Genomic DNA, 22,232 nt, shown 5'->3' on the forward strand with positions numbered 1-22,232 from the left:
ACAAATTTTATGATGGATTTTTGACAAAAATGTCCAAAACAACCTTAAACAATTAATATGAATTTACTAAAAAATCATGGTAGTTATTTTACAACTAAAATAAGAAAAATTGTTATTTTTTGTGGCTTTCATTTTCTTTTTTCCTCTCCCATTTACTTTCAACTCCCCTTTTCCCCCTGCACTAAGAATTGAATATATTTAACTCCTTACACTTACTTGTTTCGAGCAACCAAGGAATATTGTTAAAATCATTAACTTATTCCAAATGGCTCTTTTTAAGTTAAACACTTATATATTTATTGTTGAATAAATATTTATAGTTATTTTTTAAGTATAATGAATATTTTTAGAAGAAATATAATTGTATACATTGATGGTTGTGTTTATATATATATATATAAAGGAAGAATCTTGTTATATGAACTTAAAATAACATTTTTAGCCATTGAACACTTAAGGTGTGAGCTAATAATAGTCGAATGCAAACAAAAAACTGATGGTTGTGTTTTTAAACTCTACAAATGAATTAACGAGTTTTTATATATCATTTTGATAATTAATTTATTAAATTTTATAATATATCTTAACAAAATATTTGTTTATCTCTTAACTACACTTGTAGAGTCACCTTTCAACCCAAAAAAAGAAACCTCTACTTGTAGAGTCCAAAAATTCTAATACGATAATTTTCCTTTTGATAACATAGTTTAAAAAATGCTTAAGGACATTTACATTTAAAAATTCTAGGGGATAATGATAATTGAACCAAACTTATTTGATGCACCCAAGTGCAATTTGCAAATTTCTTAGTACAATAATGACTTAGGTCTAAGCAGTTTGTCTCATATCCAAGCCTAATACAATTTGGGCTAGGCTCGTTAATCTTGGGCCATAAATAAAGGCGAAATGCAAAAATCTTAGAAGAGGGAGTTGGTGAATTTAGTTAATTTGTTATATAAATAATGAGGGTGAATACAAACATTATATAACATTTTTTTTTAGAATCAATACACCTATATAACTGAAAATGATATAATAAAATAAATTTAAAATATCTGTATATATACATGTATATAAAAATATATGTAAAAGTATTTCAAATTTATCACTAAATAAGGATATAATAAACCTATAAATTTGAATATGATCACAAAAGTTTTCAAAAATTTACTGTATAATTTGGTATAAATTTGAAAATTGAATTTTTTTTTTCAAATTTAAGTTCTTAAACATAACCTTAAGAATAGTTTGTTATATAAATTTAAGTTGTAAGTTCATAAAATAATGAAGCATTTTAAATTTTTAAATCCAATAGTTTGAATAATTTGTAGTTAATATAGTATTACAAAATTTTCATTAATTATACTTCGAATTTTAAATTTTTTAAATATTGGTGTTTAGGTATATTATTATTCATTTATCAAAAAAATATATTATTATTTAAAATATTAAGAAATATAAATATAAATATAGATTGTTAGTTAAAATCGTGGTTCAGGCAATTACTGCCAACGCATCGCATCCACATGCAAATTCTGATTTACTAAACGCTATTCACAACTTGCTACAACTCGATTGGGAAATAAAGATTTCTTATATTTATCGAGAACGGAATATGATAGCGAATGGTATGACCAATATAGGTTTTAATTTAGATAATAGCTTTTATTTTTATGATGTACCATCTCCAAAAATCAACTCTATGATGTTCAATGACTTATTGGGAGTGTGTTTTTCAAGAATGGTTAGAAACTAATAAAAATTTCCGTTTTAAAAAAAATTTAGATTGTTATTAGTACCATATCACAAGCATAAGCACTTGTAAATAAAGAGAAAAAATATGAGGGGTATTATGGTCATTTAAGAAACCAGATTTGTCTAAACCCTAGTATAACTCTGTCGTGCCATATTTAGGGTTAGTTGAAAGCTGTTTTGCTTTACCCTCCATTTTCATTCCCAGGCGGCGGACTCAGCTTCAGCATCAGTCCTAAAAAGTTAAATGGTCTTTCTCTTTCTTTCACTCTTTTCTATTAAATTTTTTTGTTTTTATACTGCTTACGTTTTTCATTTCCCTTTTTTTTTTTAACTTTTAACGACGAAATGAGAGCAGGCGTCGGAGCAGAAACTATCGAACCCAATGAGGGAAATCAAGGTACAGAAGCTTGTCCTTAACATCTCCGTCGGTGAAAGTGGAGATCGTCTCACCAGGGCTGCCAAGGTACTGCTATCCTCACCCAAATTCTATACAGCCCTCATTTTTCTCTCTCTCCTTATATTGAATCTTTCCTTAACGTGCAGGTGTTGGAGCAACTCAGCGGCCAAACACCCGTTTTCTCAAAAGGTAATAGTATATTATTTATTACTGGTATCTTAATTTATGAGGTTTCAGAAGTAGAACGATATTTTTTTTTGATTTAAATTGAACATAATTGTCGACAGCCTCTGTAGTTGAATTTTTGTTTTTCAAATTGATATGACTAAAGTGTGGATGAAAAAACTTTTTCGTTTGTTTTGACAAACGTGGAATATGAAAGCTTCTTCTTTTTATTGCTATTAGTTTTTATTTTATTTTATTTTTATGGCCATTGTTTTTATAGGAATTTGAGATTATATGTGAGCCAAAACCTGAGTGATTACTTAAATAAGGCCGCTTAGAATTCTAATCAATGGAAAGTGCATGTGCAAGTATCAAAAGGGCAGTCAGTGGCTATTTTATTCTTCCTAATTGAGGAGCAATTTGCATTTTTTTTTAATGAGTTGTAGCTTTCTTGCATATTTGTTCTGTATTATACTTAATTTTCTGCAACCTAATTCCAACAGCCAGGTACACTGTCCGGTCCTTTGGAATTAGACGTAATGAGAAGATTGCGTGCTATGTCACTGTTAGGGGAGAGAAGGCGATGCAACTTTTGGAGAGTGGGTTGAAGGTTAAGGAATATGAGCTGTTGCGAAGGAACTTTAGCGATACTGGTTGCTTTGGATTTGGTATTCAGGAGCATATTGATCTGGGAATTAAGTAAGCTCTGTTCCATCCCTTTAAAAATTCATTGTTTGTTTGGGGGGAACAGGATTGTGTTGCTTTTATCATTTCAACTTGTCATTGGGCACATGGAGTTAGTGTAATTACACATTTTGGGCATATGTAATAGTTCACTAACTTCTAATTTATGCTACATAAACAACTTGTGGGAATCTCTGATATTAAATTTCTTGAAAGTTAAAGCTTGTAAAGCTAGCCTCTTGTCTCTTTTTTGCTGGCTTAGCATGCTTTTATATTTGTTTTGGTAAATGGTAATTGTCTCTAGACTTGATTGGTGTCTAGTGTCTGGTACTTTCTTTTATGATGCCAATGTGCGTGGTTCTAGGATGAAGTTGTGAGTTGTTTTATTTTAGGAAGCTATTTGTAGTGTGTTTATTTATAAAATGAAATTTTGCTTTACGGTTGACAAACTTGTTCATGTTATAGCTAATGTGTTTGTAACCCTAGCCCTGTCTTTAGAATTTGTTTAGCTTAATTTATTATCTCTATTTGCCAATTGGCTATTGTAAATGGTATCTTTAAGTGTTTCTGGAGTTCAGATATATTTTATATTTGTTAGAGGTTTACAAATCAGCTATATCCATGCTTTGATAATAACATTTATTGCTACTAGTGTGATTCGGTATATATCTTATTATTTCTATTATTATTATTATTGGTTCTTCTATATGCATTGAATTATTATTTAACAACGTTGACTTTCCAGATATGACCCATCCACCGGTATTTATGGTATGGACTTCTATGTTGTTCTGGAGCGTGCCGGCTATCGTGTGGGTCGTCGCCGTAGGTGCAAGTCCCGTGTTGGGATTCAGCACAGGGTTACCAAGGAGGATGCTATGAAGTGGTTCCAGGTCAAATATGAAGGTGTGATCCTCAACAAGTCCCAGAATATAGGTTCTTAAGCCCATACAAAGAGCGATAGAACCAGATGAAGTTTTTGCACACCTAGGTTGATATTTCTGTAGACCAGAATCAATTAATCTTCTTATTTATCAAGTTTTGGCAAAGCTTTGGTTTCTGTCTTTGTGGACTAAAGTTTTAATTTCACTTATCTCAATTGGTTTATTTACCCAGATGCACCTATGTTTTGAGTGTTTTATGTTAAAAGATTTGAATATTCACAATTTTGCATCTCTAGTGCATAATTACAAGGCTCTGCATTATTTAAAATGAAAAGGTACCACTTCGGTTGAGTTTTCGGTTGTGGGAACTGGGCAATTGACAAAAAGAATGATGGAACAACTTATTGGCTTACAATCAGAACTTAGAGTGTTGCGTTTCCATCACAAATCACAATTGTATATTGGATTGTTATATTTTTACATCCACGTTTAAGTTTAAAATTTACTTGTAATATTGTATTGGATGGTGCAAATTTAATTGGTTTCACATTGAGCCACATTGATCCCCCTTTGTGCGGGAAGCATGCTTAGTTTCATATTGCTTTGACAGTCATTTATCCACTGACGAATAAGACCGGTTTGCAATAAGAAACTACTCAATATATTTTCATGGACGAAACTGGCACCATGACCTTGCAATCCACATCACCACATATATCCCAAACACAACAGAAACAACCATGTCCCTCGTAAAAGATGTTATGACAGATCATTAGTTGTTGATACAGTATTGCTAAGAATGTTAGAAATACTGCTAAGTAATAAACAATGTCTGCATACACTAATTTTGTCACTTGCATATTATAAGAACCTCACATAAAGCATAATCTGTTCACTTATTGCCCAAATAAAGGTAGAGAAAGGAGGTTTTTTTCCTTCTTTTCACCAGAACCAAGAGCCATCAATCTGTGCCAAATTTGAGGCACTTTGCACATGCATTACAGCTCTGCTACACTTACTTAAAATGAGTATGCATATGTACTCCAACAATCATAACCAGTGACCATACCTAAAGAAAAAATGATGCTCGTATGGAAGAGTATGTTAATGTAATAATAGTGTTTGTTCGGAGAATTGTGACCTATCAATATTTCAATTCATACAATTTGCTGTGAATTCAAGAAACTAGAGCTGGAGAAGCAAGCTAGCAATTGTCATTACATGAAGTAAAGCTATCAAGATGTCACTATAACATTTCTAACTTCAGCATGTAACAATAGGTATGTATACACACTTAGCTGAGCTCTGTTACAGTGTTAGGGCCAGTTGACCAGAAGTATTAAGTAGCTTATTATTCTTGTTACAAAATTATGTGAATATTCTACAACACTATAACAAGTTAGCACAGCTATCTTCTTATTTTTGGCTTGGAAATTATCACCCCTAATAACCATAACATCTTCTCCAAATTGGTGGAAAAAGCAATCTAGTTCCCAAACAAACCAGAACATGCCTATGATTGAAGAGTTATAGGCCTCCCAATACTCTCAACTCTTTCTCTACACAATCCTTATTGTACCAGAACCACTCTCAATCTGCTTCTCTACAGAGCCGCATTTGATTGTACATAAATTGCAAAGCATAAAAGAATTACAGCCAAGGAACAACCTTACAAAGAAGTCAGACCCTAAACATGTAGAATGAAAACAAAACAAATGCAATTAAATAGACAATTTTAAAATAGTACTGTGAACAGCGCACAACAGCATTCTCAATTCTGATGTAAGGTCTCCATCTGCTCATGTTGAAATCACAAACTACAGGACAGATACTCTTCACTAGCTTTTTTGCAAAATTACATGTCTAACAACCAATTTAGAAGAGAAAAACTGAAAAACAGATACGAAGAGATAGAAACAACATCATGGGATAATGAGTTTCTTGCCAGCGTAGATGGTATCCCCTGTAAGCCCATTAGCCTCTTTGATTGCATCTATGGACAGCTGAAACCACATCATAAAATCAAAATCGCAGATAAATCTTAAATTTTGTTTGGCGTGGCTGGAACTACACAAAAAGGTGTTGTTCAAATAGAACTTTTTGTATTTAAAAAAGTTCTATTGTATTTGGAATTATGCCAAATAACTAAAACCATCTTTTTGTATCTATAAAATTTCCAACAAAAAGTTGTTTCTCAGCTTCTCATTATAGCTTTCTTCAAAAGTTCAATTATGGAGATTCAATTTTTATGCTTTAGCCCTAAAGCTAACTTTTGGAGTAGAAAAACTGCTTGAAACGGTGATAAGAATTTAAAGTAAATGTTGATCGTGGCATTCAGAAGGCTCAACAGCAATTCAAATTGATAGTTCATCAACAAATTCCAGACGCGGATAAAGAAAATCCATACCCCATATTTTCTGGAGAGACCCCAAAGAGTATCTCCTTTCACAATCTCTATTACATTTCCCGAGTATTCTGGCACTCTTTGCTCCGTATTACTACTTGCTTTCTACAATAAAAACACCACACAGATTAAAAAGTATAACAAAATCACATAAATATGCATATATCAAAGTCCCTCATACAAAATCATTAAAAAAAATTAAAGGAAGAAACGATTTTTCTGAAATGGGATATGAGTGAGTGAGTGAGTAAAGTGAGTTATTAAATACCTCGGTGATAATGGGTTCTGGGGGAGGAGGAGGCGGGGAATCTCGTATCGGCTGAGTCAGAGAAGACTGAGTTGACTCAGCGACAGGCTGTTGAGGCAGTGGAGTTGCATTCCTGTCTTTGTTGAAAGGGTTTAGGGTTTTGAGGATGCTCATAGCGATCCCTGAAAAGACTACGAAGCCAGCGGTTTTAGCCACGGCAGCATCCATACTATCACCGGAGTCATAATCGCCGTCGTTGGAAGCGGCGCGTGGGTCCGACATCGTATCCTGGCGCAATCGGTGGATATTTCTTGGTTTGGGACAGGAGTCGTGTTCGGTTTCCTGATTGTCATCGAGTCTTGTCTTTAAATGAGACTGTGAATAGTCACGCGCCACATAAATGGGAGGGAAAAGTGCCGTTTGATTCAAGTGAACTATTCATTTACTAGAAAGTACACGTGTTTTTTTTTGACATAATCACATGAATTTCACCATAGTTTATTATCATTTTTACCACTGCAATTTACAGCTCTTTTGACAAAATCATTGTACCTTCAAATATTATAGTCCCCAAAAAATTCAAATGCTCCTTCGTCAATGTATAGTCGAGTCAAATTGAGTCGAGAAAGTGCCGTGTTGGGGCTCAGTTGGATCAATCAAGTTGGTTCTTTTTTTTTTTGGGTGTTTCATCGATTTAAAAAATAATTTAATTATTCGACTCAACATGTCCCATTGATTATTATTAACTTAAGTAAAGTGTTTAAAACCCTATTTAAGTTGATACTCTAATTTGATATTTAGTAAAGTATCACAAAAATTAAATTTGACTCGAATTATTACTCTGCAGTGAACAAGTCTAACTCGAGTATTCACCTAGCAGGGCCTTGAGTACCTCACCAGTAACTTGATTTCTTTACACCCTTACTCTTTTGTTTTATTTTCCTGTTTTGGATATATTAAAATTATGTACTCTTTTTTTAATACTTAACACTTTTATTTTTTTTATATTTCAATTTTATTTTTAATCATTTTTTATATTTTTGGTCAAATTCCAATAAAAATATATCAAAGTGAAAGATTTTTTTCTAAAAGAATATCATAAAAATCAAATAAAGACAATAAATATGGGACAAAGTAAGTATAATTCAATTACTTCATTGCTTCAAAACCAAAATTTTAATTGCCCCATTTAAAAGAAAATCATGATTTGAAAAAGCTCATTAGTTCCTAATTCTTACTCATGAAACCAAAGAAAAGGGAGGAGAAAAGAAAGGAAAAACCAAAAGAAAAGAAATCGAAATATGGGCTTTAGGCCTTTTAGTGGGTAAAAGGTATTTTTGGGCTTCAGTTTCTTTCACTAACTATATATATGATTCTATTTTCACTAACTATTTATTGATTCCCAATTTTTTTTATATTAACTCTCATTTTAATTTTCAATGGATCAATTCAAAATTTGTCCTATACTAATGTCTATATTTTATAAATTGCAGGAGGGAATTTAATATAAAATAATGAATATATTTTATAAGTATAATGCTTATATTTTTATATGAACGCCCAAGTACAATAATCTTAGTCAACTATGCAGTAGTTAATTTGATTGTTGATCACATTGGATATTATCCATTATTTTATGAAATTTCATTCTTGAACTTTTATATTGAGTAGCATTTAATTAACCCTCCCCCATTTTTTTAAAAATAAAAAAATTAAAAGGAAAATCCTCTCACATGCATGAAATAAAAAAAAAAAAAAAAAGAATGAGCACCCACAAAGTCTAAATAGTCTAATTTAATTAATCTATCCAAGGTTATATTCACACAGTAGTGTGTATTGTACCTTTGATGGCCTCGACTTCTTTATACCATTGGAGGAAGCTAATAAGCTTCCCTGTCTCTCACTGTTTCTGTGTATCAACTTTTTGTTGTATTTTGAAGCAAAGTCACTGATGAATTTATCTTAATTATCTGATCACCTTGATAGTTTATTTAAGTAGGTCAATATACTCCCTCGATTGGTACGCATGCCTGAGTCTGACTCTCAAATCAATGACAACACCCACTTGGTTTAGGCTATATCTGGACTTCCCTTTCATCACTGATCCTAATTTCTTTGTTTTTAAACTTTTTAATTTTCTTCTCCTTCTTGATCCTGTATCTGCATCCTGACCTTTTATCGAGAATATAGTTTTCATATTATCAGAAATTAATTGTTTGCTTTATATATAGTTTGAAATATATATGATGGTATCCCTTGAAAGCTTTCCCATTTGATCGACAGTATAACTTTTTTTTTTTGAAAAGCGATTTTATTAATCTCACAATTGATATGTCATTACAAGTTTATAATCTTGTCAACTGGAGACTCTCATTACATAAAAGATCGATTTGGACATAAGAAACTTGTACAATTACCATGGCATAGATGGACAATATAATTGTTAGTTGTTATTTTGTTCACAGCCTTAGTTAAGATTTGATGTTTACATTTTCCCGGAAGCTTGATAAGATTTGATATTTGGATAGTTATATTACTCATGGTGTTTTTTCCTTTATTTTTTTTCTTCTTTTACTTTTCTTGGACCAATAATTGATGTGTATATATATATATATATATATATATATATACCCTAATTACATTGTCTCTTTTAAAGACCTACATTATGTCTCCTAATGATCTAAAATTGTGTTTTCTAAGACATCGTTTCTATAATTACACATGAAAGTTACAATAATTGATCTTCATTAAATTACCTACAAAATGTATTGTATTATAACAATTTTGGTTCCATGGTCAGCTTTGTAAAAGCAAAACAAGTTCAAGTTTAATAGCAAAAGGGTGCTGGCCCTGAGAGTTTATTCCAGCATTAAAAAAAAAAAGTTTAATAGCAAACGGTTTAAAAGGACTAGTGTAGAGCAAGAAGAGTGTTATTACTTATTGGCATCCACCCTTCGATTACTTCCATTAAACCTTATAATGCTATACATAATGAAAAGTTAAGAGAAAATATGTTACCCTTCCATGGATTCAAAGTTTAATTAGGAAATGAAGCCAAATAAATTATCCTCATGATTTTGGCATGGGGGTTGGGAAACTTAAACAAATGTATTGGATCCAGATAGAGAGGAGCCAATTCCGTGATTCTCATGTTCTTATCTCTGCCAAGGAGTCGTGATGATTTGGGAAAGATCTTTAATAGTGTTAATAATCAAATAACGTGCTTTTTTATAAAGGAGAATGTTAATACATGCTTAGACACAGAATGGAAATCTCCTGCTCCGTTGGTGCCCCATCTCTATTGTAATGACAAGTGCCCTGCATTACGGGTCAAAGGTGCCACTTGCATTTGGTGCCTAAGGCATATCAACATGTCACATGAAGCATATCAAGCAACTTCATGAGGGCAGCATATTTTAGTAACTAGAACATCAACATATCACGTGTAGATAAAACCCTTCAAAAACCTGTATATCTAATCTTAATAAGTTTCGAACAAACACCATAAATCAACATTAACCATCGATTTCTTATATCAGAAGTAAAGCTATACAGAATGCTATTCTCCAAGAATCATCGACAATCACCACATGATAGCCAATTATGATTGCTTAGACTACGATCAGTTGTTATTTAGATGTTGATTAAAGAATTGAACAAACTCCCTCATCTCTGAATCAGGGTCACTAAACATAGATTTGTAAATATCATATGCATTTGTAATAATGATATCACAAGCAATGAAATCTCCATTCACTTTCATTTTTGAAATTACCAAACATTTTAGGAATTTTCGTCAGAGTAATATTCCAAAAAATTCAATTCGCCCATGCTGCAATCACAAAAAACATATGATGATGCTTCAGCACATTGCATCATTGCGTAATGCAGACCACTCTCAGCAAACATGGACAGTATTCCAATGTTTTTCTTATTTAAAACCAAATCTTTGTGACACCAAATCTGAAAATAACATTATCAAGTGTTTATCAGAAGAGTTATTAGGTATTACCCTACCTATAAACATGAAGGAAAAAAAGGTTATCCAGATTGTCATTGCCATATCTAAGCTAGGATCACTCTCTAATTTTTATGACAGCTAGCGTAATTCATATTAAAATTATAAGAATTTCACATATTCAAGAATTACTATACCTGCTCACCTTTATTTTTGACTGTTCAGATACAATAAAACCAGGAGATTTTTTTTTCTCTTTTGAGTCAATACCATTCAATTTTATGCACCACCATATTTTCGATTGGAAATTATAAGTCATGTCTTAGCTTTTCCTCCTATATATTCGTTCCTCTTGTGGTTTTGCCCAATCACTTATCTTCCACTTGGAGGTATCAAAAGGCACAATTAACTAGTTTCCACTCCATGAAGAACATAAAGAAATGTAAGGAAAGAAGCACGTTAAAGATCCAACAAATTCAACTACCAAAATGGGAAAGATCACTTCTAATCTAGAACCTAACGCGTTAATAAGCATTAAGTCTAAAGCAGTACTGGAAACTTAGCCTTAATTCAACGTGTGAAACTGTCCACCAAATTAGGTAAAGTACTTAGGTTAGAAACCAGCATCGAAAAAAGATGCAGTAATTTATTGCAAACAAATGCAGTTGTGAAATTGCTCAAAAAGTTAGAAGTAAATTCGGCAGTCCCAATCCCCAAATTGGAATCAGACAAGAATGAATTTTATAATATATAATTTTATGAATTTTAATGTCGAAGAACAATATATATAAAAGCCCGTAACTATGGCTACTACCACCAGCAAGTACCTTGATTTCCCCTGTTTTGAATAAATGTTGCTGCGGAGAAGTTGAAACCTCTCAGCTCTTTAAAAGGAATTAGTTCCTCATCATCATGTATTCCTTCCAAAGTTTCTTGTTGATCCATTGTACCCCTGCAATACCTAGTGGCTGCATCGTTGCCAACAGCTTACACCCCAAAACCCATATATCTCCTTTGTTCATCAGCAGTAGCCAAAACAGCAGGAATATCAAGTCTGCTTTGGCAATCAGGGCTGCTGGGAAGAATGTAGATCATGATGATGCCATTTCAACAACCACCAACTCCACCACCGTGCCTCGAATGGAATCCTCTGATGGTCTCGGGATTGTTGATTTCCTTCAGGGAAAGAACTATTTCATCACCGGTGCAACAGGGTTTGTAGGCAAAGGTGTTTTATCTTTTTCTGGATATGTTAAATATAGTTGAAATATTTTTCCCTAGGCCAAAAGCTACTACAATATATATATTGGGCATCATACATTAGTCTCAACAACAAACATATTTCATCTGCACTCTGCTATTTCCATTATATAAATGAACTTGACATCCTATTTCTAAAATATAAATAAAAAACCGGAATTTTACCATGTATTATGTGGCTAGCTAGAGCAGGGCGTGCGTCTAACATTGATGCCTGCATGTTTCGTTACTCACAATTGCAGTTTTCGTTGAGAAGATGCTGCGAGCAGTGCCTAATGTTGGGAAGATATTTCTATTGATTAAGGCAAAAGATAAAGAAGCAGCTACGAAGAGATTGCACGACCAAGTATATTTCTAAATACCTTTTTATATATATGGAGTAGTAGTTTAATGTGTTTCGGTGGATGTAATTTGACTCATGCTCATAGTCTTACGTATATACTTAATTGAGTTAAAATTCTCAGAGTGTAACGCCACCTCGAATCCTTTCATCTGTTTCAGATCATGTACACAGAACTTTTCAAGTCTCTAGAACAAGTGCATGGAACTTCCTATAAAACTTTCATGGAGAGTAAGCTTGTTCCAGTTGTTGGGAATGTCAATGAACCTGATCTTGGTATGGATGCTGATATGGCTAGTGAGATTGCCAGTGAAGTTGATATAATTGTGAATTCAGCAGCCAATACAACATTTGATGATAGGTTCTTTAATTTTATATATATTTGAGCATTTCATTGATATATATAGATTTTAATCGTTTCGCAATTACGTATACTATTCAAGTTTCAAGCAATTCAAGTATATAGGTATGATGCTACACTCAGCACAAACACCATGGGACCTCATCGCCTCCTAGGCTTTGCAAAGAAGTGCAAGAAATTAAGTCTTTTCTTGCATTTCTCAACTGGTATGAGAGCCAACAATTTAAACTAAAATTTTCATTCAAGTAAGAAAAGCCATGCAGCGCAATTGAATTCACCGAGCTTGCTTCTACAGCATATGTCCATGGAAAAAGGGAAGGGATAATCTTGGAGAGGCCTTTATGTGAGGGTCAGAGCGTAGCAGAAGCAGAAGAAAGCATTCCAGTGCTGGATATCGAGGCTGAAATAAAGCTGGCTTTGAACTTGAAGAGATCTTTCTCTGGCACTGAAATAGCCTGCAACTGGAAGATGAAAGAGCTGGGCATGGAGAGGTAATTATATTCTTCAATGTCCCTTGACGCATTTACCCAACATATATAACGTTAGTTGGTTCATGCTTGAAAAATTAATACAATCTTATTTGGAATTGTGTTGAATACGAATCAATCATCACAGGGCAAGAGCGTATGGGTGGCAAAATACATATTCTTTCACCAAGGCCATGGGTGAAATGCTTGTAAACAGCACGAGAGGGGATATTCCGGTTGTCATCATCCGTCCTAGCATTATTGAGAGCACCTTCAGGGAGCCTTTCCCTGGATGGATAGAGGGCAGCAGGTAGCTACATGAGTACCATATTAAAAACTTCATTCATTTACTTCATCACCTAATAACTAGTTATTGCTCAAACTTTACGACGTGGAAATTGAAATATATATATATATATATATATATGCTATATAGGATGCTAGACCCAATTATAATTGGTCACGCGAAAGGTCATCTCACAGGCTTCGTCGGGGACCCTGAGACAGTGATGGATGTCGTAAGAATCTAACTTGTTTTGGTTTCTGTTTGATTATTCCACATTGGCTGCACTCACGGCTACGGGCTGTGTCTCATGTAGGTTCCTGTAGACATGGTTGTGAATGCCTCAATGGCAGCCATGGCAAAGCAAGGACTTGCTGGAAAACCAGGACTAACTGTCTACCATGTCACTTCATCGGTTGCAAATCCAGTGGATTTTCATACAATTTTAAAGTCTTCAAGTGACCATTTCAATTGTTTTCCTGTAAAGGACTTGAAAGGGCCGAACACTACCGGCACTTCAGACATCAAGTTGTTCAGATCAGCAGACATTTTCTCCTCTTACATTTGGGGTGAAAGTACAGTAGGACAAAATGAGCTGAAAGGGGCTGCAGCTTCTTCAGACCCGAAGCTACGTCGCAGGCAAGAAACTGAATGCAGGAAAATCAAGCTGTACATTCACCTTGCTAAGCTATATGAGCCTTTCATGCTGTATAGAGGATGGTAAGATAACCCCAATCCAAAACACACATACGCATATTCTCATATTCACTATGCTGCTTTTGGCATTAATTGCATATACTAGCTTCTTTGGACGTCTTCTCATGCAAGATTTTGCTCTGATTTTTAGGAATATACCTACCTTGAGTAACATTTTTTTTTTCAAAATTTTATTGATATGATAGTTAAGAGTTATTAAAGTTAATAATATGAATATAAATATCTGGTTCGAGTCAATATGATTACAAAAAATCAACAACCTCAATCAGTCTATTTGGAATCTAATCAATGCAAACATGATCCAAACAATTAATCTGAAATGACTTGAACTTTATTTTTCTCTTTTAAATATTAAATTAGTTAAAAATAATAAATATAATATTAACTATTAGTTTATAAGTAACTGGAAAAGATTATAAAAATATAAAATATCCTCTCTCTTTTTTCACCCTTGTATTTCTAACTTTTTTATAATTTTGATTTATTTCAAGATCTTTTGGGGATTAAAAAAAAGTAAAAGATAAAATTTTTATTAGTATAAGTAAATTCAATTTTCACAATTATACATAATACATAATATATTTCATTATTATTTTGTCCTTTATTATTCATTCTTTCCAATATATAGAAACAAAATAAGAAATTTAAAATAGGTGAAAAAATTACTTTAAAAACAAAAAATAATCCATAAAGTACAAAAATAGTTAATAACAAAGTTAATTCTAAACCTACTCTTAAACATATTAAACTTTATTTTTCACTTTTAGTAAATATTAGATATGATTGACTTTGTAAATTATAACCGTAATTTATATGAATTACTAATAATAACAATCAACGAAATTGCTTCGAAAAAAGAGTAACAATCAACGAAATAAAATTAAAATTAAAATATCAAATCAAATCAAAATCATTAAAATTTTTTTGGAGGAATAAATTGTTGATATATGATATGAACCAATTCATAAGTTAAAATTTAAGACCCAACATGAATGAGTAATTTGGCCGCATGAACCAATTCATGTAACAATAATAATTGCCTATGAACTTACTCTGTTACTGATTAATTTAAACTAAATCCTTGGAGACTAAAGAGCTCCATTTAATTTCACTTACTTTCTCTTCTTTTTAAATATTTAATTTTTATCTCTCTTTCTTATTTAACAAGGTTTGACAGCGGGAACACTATTAAATTAATCAGAGATATGTCTATGGAGGAGAGAGAGAACTTTGGGTTTGATGTACAGAGCGTAGACTGGGAGCATTACTTCTTAAACATTCATATTCCAGGTTTAAGAAGACATGTCATGAAGGAACCCCACAACCTTTGTTTCAACAGAAGAGATGAAAATTCTTAACCCAATCCATGTAAGACGACATCGATGAAGCTATCATTTGAAATTCCAGTCAGTAGTTCCATAATGATATTCTTGCTTTACATTTGATACTTCATATGTTTCTATTTTTCCTATGTCAACAAATACAAAAGACATTTTTCTAGCTTTACATTTGATCAATACTTCATATATACATGTTTCTATCTTTCCTATTCATCAAATATAAGAAAACCCTATAAACAATATCAGAGATTCAGATGTCAAGAGGAAGAACAGCAACGAATTCTTTGAGACAAAAAATGTACATGATCTGCTGACATGGGTAACCTGGTACTAAGTTAATATGTCAACTTACATGAGTAGAAATGGTGCTATGCTAAAGTCCTCTCACACGGTTACATACCTCTATAATGCCACAACGCTCCAACACGTTACTACTGTTAGCAGCATACTGCCTCTTTTCGGACATCAATCCAATCGGGATTTGTGTAGTTCCAAGGTAAGTAAAATCCTCCCCAACAAGTGAACAAAATGCTGTAGTCTTCTATCCCGTGCATCGCGGAAGTCAATATTACATTGCTTAAACTATTAAATTAAGATAATATGGTCCCGTTTGGTATTGAGGAAGTTAAGCACTTTGCAAGAATTTTAATTGGATGTAATCATAATCACATTTGGTGTGGTATTTTTACAATGTAATGACATTGCAAGACCAAAAGGAATGTGATTCTCTCTTGGTTGGAGGGAAAGTGACTTTTCCATGGAAGAGGGAAAGTCAAGAGAATCAATTGGACAAATATACCCCCTTCAAGTTTAATATTTAGTAATTTTATATTTTAATATTTAAATAATTAATATTAAAATATTGTGTTATTTTTATCATAGTATTATTTGTTATTTTAAGGATAAAGTTAAAAAGTTAAAATTTTATATAAAAAAAATATAAATTTATTCAACTTTATATTTTCATACATAAAGATAATTTTGTAAATTTACACTATATTCTCAATAAAGTACTTTCAAATCAAACTCTACAATGTAATTCCTCTAGCAATCACTGTCCTTACAATCATCACTTTCCCATATTATACCAAACACATCAATTACATTCCTAGCAATCACATACCCAATAATCACATTCACAGCAATCATATTCCTAATTACATACCAAACGTAACCTATATGTTTAATAGTAATGCATATTGATCACTAACATCAGGCAGCCACTGTCCAACTCCCTCGACTTAAGCTCAAGGTTTTAGATGGACATAAAAGTACAGATTCCCACATATCAATTATCAGCAATAGATCTCAAATTACTATTCAAAGTAGGAATATCATCAACCAGATGCACTCAATTATTCGTTGCTCTTTCTAACATCATGTATCAGGTGTTGTAAAATCTGATAAACAAATAAAAAAAATAAAGCGAGTAAAGATAGAAAGAAATTTGAGACGTGATTTCACTGTCTTTAAAGATAATTTTCACTTCTTCGGAGTATGTAACTTGGTGCAAAAGGACTGTAGCGATTATCATCCAAGATTCAACAGACCCTTCTTTATTAATTTGCACAAACTAGTAAAGGATAACAGGAACAGCAGAAAGACTTTTCTAAAGAAAAAAAAACCCAGTAGGAAAGTAAGGAAAGCAGAGAAAATATGCAAAAGAGATTTAGAGGAGATGAGAGAATTGTTGGTGTATGTTGTGATTGAGGTAAGGAGTTTGTATTATAGGCTGAGAAGAAAGTGAATGTTGCACTAAATCAAGGGATTCAAAGTTAAGTTGAAGTGAACGTTACACCAAATTAAGGGAGTTTAACTCAGCCAAAAAGTGGAGTTTGAGATTGATTCAATTAGAATGAGTCCAAGGTTGAGAAAGTTGAGAAAAAAATAAAACCAAGGTACAAAAAGTTCACTTAGGCCTAATCCACATGTATACTCACATGCAGGGGGGAATTTGAATTTTCTCGAAGCTTGGCTGGATCTCATGTTCGTGCGAGCCCACTTATTTTTCGTTCCTTGCAACAAGTCCATAATGGATTTGTTATTTAAAATACTCACTTCTTTTTGTGCCTTCACATAATTAATGGACATAATTCCATCTTTAAGCAACTGCTTTACTACATCATGTCTCAAACAAATCAGTCTATTCTTACCATTGAAAGTTTTATTTTTTGCAATGGTTATTGCTACTTGACAATCATAATGCATAGACACAGAAGGTGTTGGTTTCATTCTCAATGGAATATTAACTAAGAGGTTTTTTAACCACTCCGCCTTAGTGTCAGCCAACTCTAAAGCTACAAATTTAGACTCTATTGTAGATTTAGCAATTATTGTTTGCTTGGCTGATTTCCAAGTTATAGCACACCCACCAAGGGTGAATACATAACCATTTATGGATTTGTCTCATTTGAATTTGAGGTCCAATTAGCATCATTGTACCCTTCTAATATAACAAGGAATCCATTGTATAAAATACTATAACTTATGATACCTCTCAAGTATTTTATTACTGTGCTTAAGGCAGTCTAATGATCTTGATTGGGATCTTGTGTATATCTGCTCAGTCTACATACATACAACATAAGCTATATTAGATTGAGTATAATTCATCAAATGCATTAGACTCCTAATAATTTGAGCATACTCAAACTATGCCACACTATCACCTTTATTTTTCCTTAATTAGATATTATTTTCATAAGAAGTACTCACAGGTGTGACATCAAAATGTCTAAACTTTTTAAGTAGCCTTTCAACATAATGCTCTAGTGTTAGCATTAAGCCACTATCACATGTTATAATTTTAATACCCAAAATAACATTGGTTCCTCCCAAATCTTTCATATCAAATTTAGAGGTCAAGAAACATTTTGTTTTATTGACCACATTAATGCTTGTACAAAAAATAAGCATATCATCAACATATAAGCTAATAATCACACATTCACTATTAACAGTTTTTTTGTACATGCATTTATCATCTCCAACAGTAGAAAATCTATTACTAACAAGAACTTGATCAAATTTCTCACGTCATTGCATGTTTCGGTGCTTGTTTCAAACTATATAAAGATTTAGTTAATTTACAAGATTTGTTTTCTTAACCAGGAAAAACACATCCTTCTGGTTGTGTCATATAAATTTCTTCTTCTAAATCACCATTTAGAAAATAGGTTTTAACATTCATTTGATGGACAACAAGTTTGTAAATTGAAGCTATGACAAATAAAACACGAATATATGAGATTTTTGTTATTGGAGCAAAATTATCAAAATAGTCAATATTTTGTTTTTGAGTAATACCCTTTGTAACTAATAGAACTATCAGGATTAAATTTTCTTTCAAAAATCTATTGCAACCAATTAGTTTGACTTTAAGTGGTAAATCAACTAATTCCTAGGTTTGATTTTACAAAATTAAAGCAATCTCATTTTGAATAGCTTCTTTCCAAAATAGACTTTCTTTAAAAGAAATTGCATCAACATAAGTTAAAGGATCATTATGTACAAGATAAGTATAAAAATCATTACTAAAAGAAATTTCTTTCCTTGGTCTTTTACTCCTTCTCAAATCATCATTTTGTATTTCAAAAACATTTTTACTATAAGGTGTATGAGAAATTGTATTAGTTCTCAATGGAAAAATATGTTCAAAAAATTTAGCATTTTTTGTTTCAACAATTGTATTATTATCAAGAACATCACTTTTTAATATAAGAAATGTATATGCAGCACTATGTTTGGCATAACCAATAAACATGCAATTAGACGTTGTAGAGTCAATTTTTCTTTTTTTAAAATCAGGAAGCATAACCTTAGCAAGACACCCCCACACTTTTAAATATTTTAAGTTAGGAGAATAGCCTTTCCATAATTCATAAGGTGTCTTATCAATTTTCTTATAAGGAATTCTCTTCTAAGTATGACATGCAAATTATAAAACTTCACCCTACAAAATTTCTTACGCATTAAAACTAACAAGTATAGAGTTCGTCGTTTCTTTTAATGTTCTATTTTTCCTTTTAGCTGCACCATTTGATTCAAGGGAATATAAAAGAGTAATTTCATGAATTATTCTGTCATTTTCACCAATATCATTAATTAATATATATTCACCCCCTCTATCTAATTTGACTCTTTTTATCTTTTTATTCAATTGATTTTCTACCTCAGCTTTATATTTAAGAAACATGTCAAAAGCTTCATCTTTATGCCTAAGTAAATAAACTTTAGTAAATCTAGAGTAGTCATCAATAAATGTAACATAATATTGCTTACCACCTTTAGTCATAGCTTGTTTCAAATATTCCAAATCAGTATGAATTAAACTTAACAATTTAGATTCTCTATTTACTTAAATGTAAGTTTTATTAGTTGATTTTGTTTTTGCACATATTTCACATTTTCTAAAGCATCCATTTTTAATACTAAAAATTAAACCTAGTGATTGCATTTTCTTAATATAAGGAATGTTAGCATGTCTTAATATACCATGCCATAAATCAATTGAGTCAATCATGTACGTAAAAGAACTAGCAGTTTCATTCATAACATTTACAATGTTAAGTACAAAAAGTCCCTTATTACAATATTGCTTACTCACAAACACATTATTTTTTGTCATTACAATCTTGTTAGATACGAATGATATTTTTGCCTTAAGCTTGCCCAATAAGGCCACAGAAACTAGGTTTGCCCTTATAGTGGGAACATATAGAACATCATTTAGAGCTAGGGTCTTTCCATATGTGAGCTTGAGAAGAACTTTCCCTTTGCCAAGAACTTAAGCAGTTCGAGAATCACCAAGATATATTATCTTTTCTACTTTTCCTACTAAGGTATAGGAGGTAAAGGCATTTCTATTTGCATAAATATGCATGGTAGCACCTGACTCTACCACCCATTCCTTCACGTTGGCCACCATATTGGTTTGAGAAATGACTGCAGCAATTATATCGTTGGATTCATCTATTTTGACCAAGTTGACTCTTAGATTAGCAGGTTTGTCATTTATTTTTACTCTCTTCATACATTGTGCTGCATGATGCTCTGGCTTTTCACGAACAAAATAATTACCATTCTTTTTAAAGGCGAGATGAGAAGTTTTGGATTTGTAATCAAGTTTATGAGTGTACCTCTGTTGATGATGTTGGGTTCTACCTTGTACCAAATTAGCTTTAATTGCAACTTTCTCAGCTTTAGAGGCCTTAATCTCCCTCTTCAATGATTATGTGCGTAGTTAAGTCTACAAGTGACAATTGCTCTTCCTTGTGCTTTAGTTGTTGCTTATAGCTATTTTAGGATTTTGACAACTTCTCAATTAGCAACCCAACAACTAACTCTTCTCACAAGTTGATTTTTTCAACCTTCAAATCATCCACTAGCTTGTGGTATTCGTTGATCTGACTCTAGATGTCCTTGTCATTTATCATCTTTAAGCGATTGAAGTTGCTAATCACGAACTTCTATTTCTCAATATCTTCAGCAGTGTATTTGGCAATCATTGACTCTCATATTTGCTTTGCTTTGCTTTGCTTCTTTGTAAGGACTGTATACATCAAACAACTCATTAGAAAGTGCGTTAATGATCGCATGCCTGTATACCTTAGTTGTGTGCATTTATGGTTCCAACATTTTGACATCGTTTGGTTTGGAATCAATTATAGCGCAAAAACCATGTCATGAAGATGAAGAATTGAAAAAATCCTTTCTTACCATCTTTTGAAGTTTCTGCCATCAAAAACCTCAATTTTGAAAATATCTGAAAATTGTTTAGCATATGAAATCGAAGTCATAGGAGGAATGATCAAATGAATGTGAGTCACGATCGAACCATTGACAGTGGTGGTGGCAGTAGGGACAGATACAATAGTAGGAACGGTGGCAGCAACATTATTAATGTGGGAATCTATTATCCTTAAGATTATTGTAAAATATGATAAATAAATGAAAAAAATAAAGCAAGTGAAGATAAAAAGAAGTCTGAGGCATGTTTTCATTGTCCTTAAGGATAATTTTCGCGTATGAAACTCAATGTAAAAGGACTATAACGGCTATCCTCTAAGATTTAATAGATCATTCCTTATTAGTTTGCACAAACTAGTAAAAGATAGCATGAACAGTAGAAAGACTTTTCTAGAGAAAAAAGAACCCAACAGGAAAGTAAGAAAAATAAAGAAAATATGCAGAAAAGCTTTAGAGGAGATGGAAAAATTGTTGGTGTGTGTTGTGACTGAGGTTGAGAGGTTGTATTTATAGGTTGAGAATGAAGTAAACTTTGCACCAAATCAAGGGATTCGACGTTAAGTTATAGTGAACGTTACACCAAATCAGGGGAGTTAAGAAAAAAACTCAATAAACATGTAGGTCGACGTTGCACCAAATCAAGAGAGAAGAGAAAAAAACTCAGTTAGCGGGTAGAGTTTGAGATTAATTCAACTGGAATGAATCCAAGGTTGAGAAAGCTAAGAAGAAAATAATACCAAGGTACAAAAAGTTCACTTAGACCTAGTCCACGTATATACTCGCACGCAAGAGGGAATTTGAATTTTCTCAAAATTTGGCTTGATCTCATATGAGCACGAGCCCACGTGTTTTTCCTTTCTTACAAGAAGCCCATAGTGGGTTTGCTTACTTAAAGAACTCACTTCTTTTTATGCCTTACAATGTGGGATGTTTAATCTTTTTAAAATCCACTATTTTTCCAACATCAGGCACCTTAAATACTACTATATTTGGTAACCTCCATCAAGTTCATGACCTTTGGCTACTTTAGTAGCTACTATAACCTGTAAATAATGATCGCAATTTCATCGCACATTGTTTACCAAAGGAGAATAAAACAATATACAATTTCAGCAAATATTGAGATTGCATAGCATTTTTAACTATCAATAATATAATTATAGCATATGCAACTGTTATTTTCAACAGTTACATTTCATGTAAAGGTAATACAATAATCAAA

The 22,232-nt window shown here is 32.4% G+C and overlaps 3 protein-coding genes across 4 annotated transcripts; 2 read left to right on the top strand and 1 right to left on the bottom strand.

Annotated features, from left to right (window-relative positions):
• Window positions 1-1,867: 1,867 nt before the first annotated feature.
• On the top strand, window positions 1,868-4,167 carry RPL16A (ribosomal protein large subunit 16A). Of its 2 annotated transcripts, none has more exons than XM_007048671.3 (5): window positions 1,868-2,002; window positions 2,111-2,218; window positions 2,299-2,341; window positions 2,821-3,016; window positions 3,747-4,167. In XM_007048671.3, the coding sequence occupies exons 1-5, from the start codon at window positions 2,000-2,002 to the stop codon at window positions 3,943-3,945; spliced, it is 549 nt and encodes a 182-aa protein (XP_007048733.1). In that variant the 5' UTR covers window positions 1,868-1,999; the 3' UTR covers window positions 3,946-4,167. The 2 variants fall into 2 exon arrangements, with proteins under 2 accessions (XP_007048733.1, XP_007048734.1); XM_007048672.3 differs by having other exon boundaries at window positions 1,945-1,994.
• A 1,419-nt stretch (window positions 4,168-5,586) lies between these two features.
• On the bottom strand, window positions 5,587-6,906 carry LOC18612077 (uncharacterized). The gene is made up of 3 exons (XM_007048673.3): window positions 6,558-6,906; window positions 6,293-6,394; window positions 5,587-5,888 (listed from the first exon to the last, which is right to left on the bottom strand). Exons 1-3 carry the CDS (start codon window positions 6,816-6,818, stop codon window positions 5,808-5,810), a joined length of 444 nt encoding a protein of 147 aa, XP_007048735.3. The 5' UTR covers window positions 6,819-6,906; the 3' UTR covers window positions 5,587-5,807.
• Window positions 6,907-11,589: 4,683 nt separating this feature from the next.
• On the top strand, window positions 11,590-15,405 carry LOC18612078 (fatty acyl-CoA reductase 2, chloroplastic-like). The gene is made up of 9 exons (XM_018117174.2): window positions 11,590-11,722; window positions 11,997-12,100; window positions 12,256-12,455; window positions 12,561-12,661; window positions 12,751-12,946; window positions 13,071-13,232; window positions 13,359-13,440; window positions 13,522-13,925; window positions 15,091-15,405. Exons 1-9 carry the CDS (start codon window positions 11,635-11,637, stop codon window positions 15,278-15,280), a joined length of 1,527 nt encoding a protein of 508 aa, XP_017972663.2. The 5' UTR covers window positions 11,590-11,634; the 3' UTR covers window positions 15,281-15,405.
• Window positions 15,406-22,232: the final 6,827 nt, after the last annotated feature.

Source organism: Theobroma cacao, chromosome 1, assembly GCF_053813885.1.
Source record: "Theobroma cacao isolate CCN51 chromosome 1, ASM5381388v1, whole genome shotgun sequence".
Lineage (NCBI taxonomy): Eukaryota > Viridiplantae > Streptophyta > Magnoliopsida > Malvales > Malvaceae > Theobroma > Theobroma cacao.